This window comes from Tupaia chinensis, unplaced genomic scaffold (genome assembly GCF_000334495.1).
Source record: "Tupaia chinensis unplaced genomic scaffold, TupChi_1.0 Scaffold000402_1, whole genome shotgun sequence".
In the NCBI taxonomy this organism is placed as follows: Eukaryota; Metazoa; Chordata; class Mammalia; order Scandentia; family Tupaiidae; genus Tupaia; species Tupaia belangeri.
Window position 1 is genome coordinate 1,691,873 of NW_006159904.1, and position 11,382 is coordinate 1,703,254.

At 36.1% G+C, this 11,382-nt stretch overlaps 1 protein-coding gene across 8 annotated transcripts in view; it reads right to left on the reverse strand.

Moving 5' to 3' along the window:
- The window catches only part of POSTN (periostin), a 40,169-nt gene extending 29,282 nt beyond the window's left edge, over positions 1 to 10,887 (reverse strand). For all 8 annotated transcript variants that reach the window (XM_006154196.2, XM_006154195.2, XM_006154194.2 and 5 more), the window contains exons 1-4: positions 10,726 to 10,887; positions 9,386 to 9,484; positions 3,839 to 3,903; positions 1,424 to 1,581 (exon numbers count right to left, since the gene is read on the reverse strand). In XM_006154196.2, coding sequence (XP_006154258.1) covers positions 1,424 to 1,581; positions 3,839 to 3,903; positions 9,386 to 9,484; positions 10,726 to 10,844 — 441 coding nt within the window. In that variant the 5' untranslated portion in view covers positions 10,845 to 10,887. The remainder of the gene's footprint in view (positions 1 to 1,423; positions 1,582 to 3,838; positions 3,904 to 9,385; positions 9,485 to 10,725) is intronic.
- Positions 10,888 to 11,382: the final 495 nt, after the last annotated feature.

Sequence of the window (11,382 nt, forward strand, 5' to 3'; positions counted from 1 at the left end):
AAAGAAAGAAAGAAAGAAAGAAAGAAATGCATAAAGAGTAAAGTCAAGTTCTTAGAGGAGAGTTTTATAAGTTACATTCTTTTTCTTCTTTTTTATTAGAGAGATTTTTGCTGTAGGGCATGTGTGCTTGCCAGAGAGAAAGAGAGACAAAAAGCAAGAAATCTTCCCCCAGGGTTGATGGCCATGTTTCAATCCCTTCTCCTCTATACTCCTGTCAGGATTTTGGGAATGCATGCACACACATTCCTGGCATGAGTTTTAAGTCGCCGGGTCTGGTACTCGAACCATGGTCGACTACATGGGAATCCAGCTATGCAACCATTGCTCCATCTGCTGGTCCCTATAAGTTACATTCTTTCTTTTTTGTTTCTTAGATTTTTTCGTAGAATGCGTGTGCTCTCCAGAGAGACAGAAACAAGAAATCACCCCAGTGGGATGGCCATGCCACATTCCCTTTTCCTCCATTCTCCTCTTGGTATCTTGGACATGCACATACACACACGACTGGGGTCACTTCCAAGCACCAGGCCCAGGACTCAAACTCTGGCCGACTACATGGGAATCCAGCAAAGTAAGTTTTACATTATCTGCTGTAATGTACAGCAGATAAGTTACATTCTTAAGACAGGGAAGAAGAGAAACCAGCAAAAGGAATCAGAGAGGTAGCTAGAAATGTGGTGAGAAACAACCAGAAGAGAGAGTTTTGCGATGCAAACTGATCATGCAGGTAATATAGCAGGATGATACCTACAGGCATTTGCTTCTTTTGGTAGTATATTCTACTCTAGAAATAATTGTCAATTCATCTTCTGTTGAGTAGAAGGTAAGAATACATTTCTATGCCAGTTTTACACCTTTGGAAATGGAGTCGTAATTTAGTGTATTTTAAATTAGACTAAACATGAGTCTGAAAATCAAATGTATTGTTTATAACACTTCATTTAATATCCACGGGTGTTTCCACATCTGCCAGTCTTTGAATAGCCATATATATTTACCTGTAATTGAATCTATGTAATTAAATATAGCTATGTGACATAGTTTACAGTAGATTTTACATCACACTAGGTTTCTCGTAGCTTTCTATTAGTTATGTCATCTAAGATGACATATATCTTCTCACAACCAAAAGGAAAGGAGTAAAATAGAGTAACAATGAGTGCCCTTTCAACCTGTTCATGGTTCATCTTTAAAAATAATTATCTAGATTGTGGTGGCGCCTGCCCTATGGTAAAAAAATTATCTGTAAGTCTTCTGGGGGGTTAGTTTATTTATAAATATATTCAAATGCTTTACTTCCATCAGTAACTCATTCTTGTATGTATCTTCACATATCTACAATTAAAAATGACATACATTTCTAAAAATATCTAAGGTGATAAAACAATAACAGCAAAATAACAATATGTAAATAATGACTTACAGGATCCAAGTTGTCCCAGGCATCATTACTTGGTGCAAAGTAAGTGAATGAGCCCTTTCCTTCAATCTCCTCCCTCAGTTTGGAGACATCGGAATACCGCTGTGTTGTGGTGGCTCCCACGATGCCCAGAGTACCGTAAACATGGTCGATAGGCATTACTAAGGTAAGAGATAAATACTTCCTGAATATTACTTTGCAGTCATTTAAACTTTACACTATGCTTCTCAATACATTTCACTACTAATTTTTACAATAAAATTCTAAGAATTATCAATTTTATATCAGAGTTGCTTTTTGAATGCTTAAATAATTATATACTATCAAAAACCATTATTTCATATATCCTTTGTGTCGAGGGAGAATTCTTTTTTCTTTTCTTTTTTTTTTTTTTGAGAGGTTTTTGCTATAGGGCACGTGTGCTCACCAGACAGAAAGAGACAGAGAGACAGAAAGTGAGAAATCACCTCCCCAGGGAGGATGGTCACGCTGCAATCCCTTCTCCTCCGTTCTCCTCTCAGGATCTTGGGCACGCATGCACACGCACCCGATGTAAGTTTTAAGCCACCGGGTCCAGGACGTGAACCACGGTCGACTACATGGGAGTCCAAAGACATAGCCCTTACGTTAACTGCTGGTCCCAAGAATTCATTTTAAACTATGATTTTGACTTAACATTTAGTCTATTTAGATTCAGTGTTGCTATGGGAATAATAGCTTAATTATAATGATTAGAAATAGTAATATTCTAATATGTCTGATATTTCACTGAAAAAAATAGATATTCTTCACTTCTCACTGAAAAAGGCAAAGACAATTATTTTTATCATGTTGGATTGAATCTTCTAAATATGAATAGTATTGTACTGTTATTAAATCTATAATTTTCATAGGTTTGGTTTCTTGAAAAATATGTAGACCTGTTTGTTTTCATTATAATTTCAAGAAGAAAATGGATCAAAGTATCTAACACTTTCATAGTATTTCTCCTGAACATTACATAAAAGATATACATATGAATGTCAACCTGATAGGATTTATTTAGTGAGGTGAAGCCAAATAGTTTTTTCTGACCCTATCTGATGTGAAAATTAATGCAGCTTATATTATATATAAGAGTTGTATTATATTTGTGAATAGCTCAACACTAGATGAGACAAATAATAGATTATAAAACTAGCATTTAAAAAGACCTCAAGGGGCCAGCAGGTGGCATGGTGGTTAAAGCAGCTGACTACCCATGTGACCAACGGTGGATTGAGTCCTGGACCTGGTGGCTTAAAAATCACATTGGGCACATATGTATGTGTGCTCAAGATTCCGAGAGGAGTATGAGCACAAATATATTTATATTTGTGCTATTCCCCCGAGGGGTGATTTCTCACCTTATATCTCTCTGTATCTCTGTCTCTCTGCTCTCTGGTGAGTGCACATGCACTATAGCAAAAACCTAAAACAAAATAAATGGACCAAAAAACCCTCAAAAAGATGAGAGATGAGTCAAGATGAGTAAGGTTGAATTGTAAAGAATTCCATGTAAATTCCCTGCCTATACTGAAAAAGCAAGTCCTTGAGAGATCTGCCTTGATAGAATTCATGCAAACAACAAAACCTGTAATCAATTTTAATTGGTTACAAATTCAATATGAATTAATGATATAATATGACCCCCAATGACATTAACTAAGGTGCATGGTTTCCCAAAATGAGGTACTTGTCTTGATAGGCTCTCAGGTTATTAGATATTCTTGGATTGTAGATTCCAATCTGGGATCACATTTAGAAAAGGGATTATTGAACTAGGTACTTTCTATGGGTTGGTGTCCATGACAGTAAGGACTCCAGAGCTAATATCATATTTGAAGAAATGGTAATGATATGCCCAGAAAAGATTCTGTTGTGGGAGAGCTTGTAGTTGGAGGAGGGGCATGATGATTGCCATTGGACAGCCAAGTGTTTGTCATTTCAACATGGAAACAGATGAATTTTTCTTTTTTTCCTAGTTGACAGAATTATCGGAAACCAAATTTCCTTGTAAGGAAAACTGCAAAAACTATTCAACTAGAGAACTTGATGCCTTGCCAAAGTTCCATGTTTCTAGACACGTTTAAAGAGAATTTTTTAGAGAGGATTTTTGTTCTTGAAGGGAAGTCTAACTATTTGAATTTATGACCAGGCTTCTGTTGTACTGCCCAATTCCCAGTACATGAAAAGGGTGCTCTTCTATCTTATCACCATGATAAATTCATAATAACACAAAGAAAAGATGGCTAAACCTGGGACTTGTGATGGTGCTAAATATACACGAACAAACACTACACAATGGACTTCTCCACAGGCTATCTTATGTAAGAGATAAGTTTCTTTTTTCTCATGTAAGAAAATGTCCTCATTTAAGTTAGAAAATTGAAATTTTACCTGCTGGGCAGCCTTTCATTCCTTCCATTGTCATATAACCAGGGCAGCATTCATATAATACGGTTCTGTACATTGGAAGAACATTAATATTAAAATGGAGAACACAGAGTACATTTTGACATAAATTTAGCAAAATACCTTACTTAATGACATGATTTATGGGGCATATAGAGATAAATTTTTCCCCAAGCACCAATATATTTATATTTGTTCAATTACTCATGTTACTATGTAAAGTTCAAGACTCTATCTAGAAGAAAGGAATTTGGCTTGAAGCTCTACTACCTTATAGGCATGTCATTTAATAAATGACAACTCATTTAGTAAGTTTTAAATTATTGGGAACAGCAGTTAGCATAATGGCTATGTTGCTGGACTTCCACGTAGTTGACTGTGGTTTGCATCCCGGACCCAGTGGCTTAAAACTCATACCGGGCACGTGTGCATGCGTGCCCAAGATCCCGAGAGGAGTACGGAGGAGAAGGGATTGCAGCATGGTCATCCCCCCTGGGAGGTGATTTCTCACTTTCTGTCTCTCTGTCTCTCTCTGTCTGGTGAGCACACATGCCCTATAGCAAAAATCTCTCCAAAAAAAAAAAAATTATCTAGTCATTTAAAATTAGTGTTAGTCTTGGTTTCCCTATTTAGCATGACTATAGTAGCAATAATACCTATACACAAGGTAGCTGTTTATTTCAAATAAAATAATGCTTTTGAAATTATTTGATAAACTATAAATATCTAGAATGGTCATCAGTATAAGGTTATTAGAAACATCAGAAAATACATTAATCAATTCAAATCAATAAAACATCATCTTGTGGCTAATAAATAATGCTGGTTTTTGGTTTGAAATGTCAGTAGAGTTATTAATTTGATTATATGAAACAATCTTTAAAATCTTCTATTTATTTTTATTTTGGTAAATACTGAAAAACAATATAAATAAGTTTGTTTCAAGTTATTATAGTACAACATCCAAGACTCTTCTACCCTGTTGATAGTGAATAATGTTTGTTAAGTTGTACAGGCAATAATTAAGGCAACAGATTGGAAAATTAAAGCAAATGAAAATATACTCAAAATAACTTATTTGGGTTTACTATAGGGAAAAACAACAATCGAAAATTCTCTAAATAATTGTTTCCATTTTTTCCACTTTATTAATTATGTAATCCTGATTTTCATTTTATCAAATTCCATCAGACATTTTCTGGACTTCTTCAAGATGTAGTATAGGTAGTATTTTTTAACTAAAATTTTATATAATAATATATGTTTCTTTCAATAGAAATGTAAAAATGAATGTATCAAACATCAACTGGAAATAGACGGATTATTGCAAGTGAGAAGGAAAGATTGACTAATTCATAATTTTTCATTGAAAAATTCAATATCATTCAGATTATGATACATTATTTTGATATCTAGTAATTAAAAATAAATTAGTTAATTCACATCCTATTTTTAAATTTTTTATCTAGTTGTGAAATACTTTTTATCTAGAGTATGCATGAATGGAAAAACTTGGATATATTTAGGAGATAGATTGCTAACCATAAGAATAAAATACTTTTTCTGAGCCAGCTGCTAGTGTGGTGGTTAAGGCAGCTGGAAGCCACATGGCTGACTGTGTGGATTGAGTTCTGGACCTGGCAGCCTGAAGAACATGCATATGTGCATGTTCCAAATTTAGGAGCTAGAAAATTTCATTACATGGATTTGTACATAAATAAATTTGAAAATTTGGATACTAAGGGATTATGAATAGCTTATGCATTGGCGTTATGTATTGTAAGCAATAAGAAATGATATAAACTGTGCTTCATCCAAAGGCTGATAATACTTATTTTAAATGAAATAATAAAAGGAAGACAAAGTTATTAATACAAACTAAAACATTTTTAACACATGCGGAAGATCAACCTTTATAGAGATAAGGCTCCAAATTCTAGAACAGTTGATTGTAATGCCATCAGGTTGATAAAGAATATAGTTGTTTTTTAACAAAAACTTTAAAAACAAGAAAAAGATTTTAATGAAAGATGTTTATGCTATGTAAAGCTCAGTGTTTCCATATAGTCAATAGGTCCAAGCAAGGTTAAAGAAAAATTACTACTATACACAGCTCTGGACATAGAAAATTTATTTTTGTTTTCTGAATAATATTTAAAATTTCTTGGAATATAAACTAGAAATGTCACTGATATTCTCTGAAATGACGCCACAGAATGCTGTCTTATGGACCCGTGTAGATTGTGGGAAATACCTGAAACCTAGGACACTTCATGTTTTTGTTGAAGCCTGCTGAGTTTACTTCTCTCAAATTCCCAGAGCAAGTGTTCAACCAGAAGGCAAACAGTTTTATCAACCAATTCATAGGGTTTTGAAAATGTCTGTGACAATTTTAGCAGAAGCAAGCAGATGGCAAACCAAGCATTCTTCCTGTCAATATTATTGATTTCTTTGGTTATTTGATAGTAGCATTTGCCTTTGTTTTAGAGCACAGATGTAAATGCATTTACAAAACTGAAGCTACTTGGGAAAGTAAGCTAATTATGACTGAACAAAGAAAACGCTGTTGCATTTCTGGTAAAAAGCCAGGCTTCAAAACAGGACTTTTTTTTTTTTTTTTAATGTGGAAAGCAAGAATGAATCTTGGCATATGCTCTGTATCAGCCTTGACATTTCTAATATAATTAGATGGTAAAGTAAGATTATGTCATAAATCCCAGCTTCCAGGAAGGATGTAACAATGATTTCCTCTAAATATTTCAGATAGCAACTCCGTTCTTATCTAGTGTGCATGCCATATAAGGCTCATGGTATCCAAGAATATGAAAAACAAAGATGGGAAAGTCCAGAGTCTCAGAATTCCAAACTAGAGCCTGGTTTGCAGCACATCAAAATCATCGTAACCACTAACTTGCATTATTATTCTGTGAATGACTCACAAGTCTAGCAGATGTCTGTAAATCCATGAGAATAATGGCCAGGTCAAAAAATAACTTTGTCGAAACCCTATTAAATCAATGAACAGGAAAACAGTAGCAATGTCTTGTGATGTCCTAGACTTGGCCATCACAGAGCTATACGGTCTAGCTACGGGAGTGCTCCTGTATATAAGATTCTTTTTTTTTTTTTGGAGAGGTTTTTGCTATAGGACGTGTGTGCTCACCAGCCAGACAGAGAGAGACAGAGAGATAGAAAACGAGAAATCACCCCCCAGGGGGGATGACCATGCCACAATCCCTTCTCCTCCATTCTCCTCTTGGGATCTTGGGCACGCACGCACATGTGCCCAGCATGAGTTTTAAGCCACCGGGTCCAGGACTCGAACCACGGTCGATTATGTGGGAGTCTAGCGACATAGCCATTATGCTAACTGCTGGTCCCTCTGTATATAAGATTCTAACTGAGAAGCTAAGATACTCATAGGCATTTTAAATAAGAATCTGGTCGCAACTCCTTTTCCCACCTACAAATACACATTTGTTGAAAAAAGTTTTTTTTTAAGGACAATTAATATATTTTTTTTTTGAGAGATTTTCACCGTAGGGCGCATGCGCTCGCCAGACAGACAGAGAGAGACATAGAGACAGAAAGCGAGATATCACCCCCCAGGGGGGATGGTCACGCCGCAATCCCTTCTCCTCCATTCTCCTCTCGGGATCTTGGGCACGCACGCACACGCGCCCAGCGTGAGTTTTTTTAAGCCACCGGGTCCGGGACACGAACCGCGGTCGACTACGTGGGAGTCCAGCGACATAGCCATTACGCTAACTGCTGGTTCCCAAGGACAATGAATATTATGACTTATAATTACCTAGTAATTTTACATTCATTTGTTTATCATTCCAGAAACCCTATAATATAGATATCATATTCATGTTTTATATGCAAAGTCTGCAAGAGGTTAAGTGATTCTATTTTTAACATTTATAAAAATTTTACTAATCTGGAAATAAGTTTTAAACAATTCTTCCACCCTACTTGGAGGAGTAATTTTAATGATGTGTTAAGCAGATTCTTCTTTGAAACTTCTGTTCTTTAAGCATCCTTCACTGAGGGTGGGGTTCAAATTAATAGGACACAGGAGGGAGCTATTTCCACTGTTTAATGGTGATGACAGTTAACCCTTTTCTGATGACGTAACTATCCTATCTAGACCCAGCTCTTACAGTGAAATAAAATCCGGACCAGGGATCTTTCCCATAGCCTAGTGATTAAGGAAGCCAGATCCCATATGACCGACCATGGTTCAAAAACTTACTGGTGTGTGTGTGGGGGTGAGTGTGTTTGTGCCCAAAAGCTCAGCAGGACAAAGAAATGAAGGAATGGGATTGCAGCATGACCACACCCACACTCCATACAAAATTGCTCTCTCAGTCTCTCTCTTTCTCTTTTTTATATTTGGAGAGTATTTTTTTTTTTTTTTGCTATAGGGTACATGCATTCATTGGAGAGACATAGAGAGACAGAGAAAGAAAGTGAGAAATCACCCCCCCCCCGCCAGAGAGGGTGGGGTGGCCACGCTGCAATCTGTTCTCTTCCAGTCTCCTCTCAGGATCTTGGGCACACACGTGCCTGGTGTGAGTTTTAAGTCACCAAGTCTGGGACTCAAACCATGGTCGACTACATGGGAGTCCAGTGATGGAACCATTACTCCATCTGCTGATCCCATCCCTTGCTCTCTCTGTATCTCTCTATCTCTCTCTTGAAAATGCAAGTACCCTCTGGCAATTAAAAAAATATTGAATTTAGACCATATGAATAATCCTTAACCTTTACATGTCCAGGGTTTTAATTGTTTAAGTTTTTTTCCTACCAATATTTATTAGTAGAATAAACCCAAAAGAATGTCTATGAGGTGTAATGTTTTCCAATTTCAAGTTAATCATTGAAGCCTATCACTAAACTAAAAGTAATCATCCTTTCAGCTGTGGAATGTTTAGCACTGAGATGGGCTTCTGTTTGAACCTTTGTAGAATCCATGTCTGGCAATTTGAGCTAGGAGTTGCTGAATCCAGTGAAGAGATGAACTCTTATCCTTTCCAACGTTAGCTTTGATGAAAACATGGAGGTAACCTGAAGTACTTCAGAAGATTTCCAAGTGACTGTAGGCAAACATTAATTTTTGCCTCAGAAACCCAGATTATATTGATCCATTTTTCCTTTTGGCCTAATCTTTCTTTGAAACAAAATGAGGAAACTGAGGCACAGGGGCTAACTTACTTGCCTGGATAAATGATGGCCAAAGCGAGAATATAAATAATGTAGGCAATTGCCCACATGAAGTCAGTATCAAATCCCACTGCCATGTGCTCCACGTCCTCTGGCCCTCTACAACCATGGATTCAGGGAGAGGTCTGTGTCTCACTAGTAGTAGTGGAGATGTAGGGAAGATTTCTTAGTTACTTATATGCTCTTTTCTTTTAAAAGGGGGATGGTATTTTCATGAAGAATGGTGTGCATACCCACGGGAAGGTATACACATCATGGTGCTGTCTCTGGACCTGGAACATCATGAAAAAAGGTGAGACTTACGTTTTCTTTCCACAGATGGCACCTTGGTACCAGTTCCTACAAGTGCTGAAGTATTTCTTTTTGGTGCCCAAAATCTGTTGAAGGGCACAGACATTTGGGCTAGAGAATAAAGGAAAGGAAAAAAGAGTTAACGTTCTCATGATGGCAAGTCTTTCATACCTATGAGTCAGATGGGTAAAAAAAAAAAAAAAAAAATTGAGCTACAGATTTGATATTCAAAGATGTGATTCAAGCCTTGCAGAAATCTAACTCTTGATTCATCCTACTGAATCATTGAAAAAGTAAAGTCTATGGGAGAGAAGTTAACCTAATAGCAGTACTCAAATAGCATTAAATTGAACATAATTCTGTTCTTATGTGCATGGTGGCTAAACCACTGGCTCCTTTTTAAACCAAACATGTGGTCATTGGTGGGGGGAAGGGGTGTTTTAGAGCTCTGGAACAATGGGAGCTCAGAGAGCCAGATCAAGTAAAACATGTACAAAGACACTCTACGCTGCAATTTTCTAGGTAAGTAATCACAAATGTAAAATGAATGCTAAAATTAAATTTTAAACAATATGGTTACACAAAGGAGAATTTATTTATTTAAATACAAAAAACAGATCAGAACATCTTCTGCCACAATTTTAAGATGTTTATTTGTTTGTTTGTTTTCTTCTTCAAGAGATAGAAGTCTTATTTCCACTGCAAGGCAAGGGAGTGTTTGGACATTATGAAAATACCTCTGAGGAAAAAAAGTGTCAAGACCCACTTTAAAAATATTAAAAATGGGTTGGTGAAGTGAACAAATACTACCAGCTAACTTTAAAAATTGCTCAGTTGTGTTTATTCTATAAAGTGTACATGATTTTGCAAGTTTTATGAACTACAGAATTTACAAGTTAATTAAATGCTTCAAAAGATTCAGAGAACTAGTTATAATGCCCAGTATCTAATTTAGACACATGATTTAACTGAAATTTGCTCTAATACTATGCAAAATATATCAAAGCTATCTACATAATGAAAATCTCTAACAATAGGTTCTTTAATTTTGAAAGCAGCATTCCAGATTTTCGTAGAGATAAACACAAACTGAATGGTAAGGACATGCCTTGTTAAATTTTCTCAGATTAAAATATATCATGTCTCATGAAAAACAATTATCCTTAAGTTATTTTGACTGTATTTCTTAAAGTATAAAATGCATATGTATTTCTCAGAATACTCATTTTGTAATAAGTAGAAAAAGTACCCAAAGGGGGTTTTGAGGGCTGTATAAGAGATTTTATGTACAATTGCACATGCAAGAAACTAAGAGGGAGAATATGTTTTACAAAACCCAAGGACTGACTTACCCCTGGTCCCGGCCCCTGATACGGCTATGAGCCAAGATCTTGTCATAATGACCATTGGCATTTGCAGGGTTAACAGCAAACAGCAAGAGCAGAGAAAATGTGGGTAAAAACGGAATCATCTTTAGTCTCTCCGTTGCAGTGAGTCCGCGAAGAGAGCTGGCTTTGGAGAGCTCAGAGTTTATATACATGTCAGGGTTGTGGGAGGGAGCACTGTATCAACCTGAGAATCTGAACTCTCTCCAAGAAACATCAGCAACTTCCACTTGCCAACTAAAATCCGTTTGGGTTTGTTATGTTTACTGAACACACTGAGCTGCTTTTTCTTGTTCATTATAGAAAAAAATATTTATTTTTATTCATATGAACAACGGACTCATTGCATGTTCGTATTTCAGCTCCTGTTTTTGTAGTTTAAAGGGTTTTTATGGAAAATGATTTTGTTTGAGCTTTTAAAAATGATTTTGCAATCTATCCCTTTCAGAATACATGTCTGTGTGCTTGAGATCATAATGTGATTTTATTACATCTTGTCACATGCAGTTCATAGCAGAACTGACAGGTTATTTTCACCAGAAACCAAGGTACTTTGCAAATCACAGGGAGTTAATGACTGTTGATTATAAATGAATTCTAGGTCAATTTGAAATGTGGGTGAAA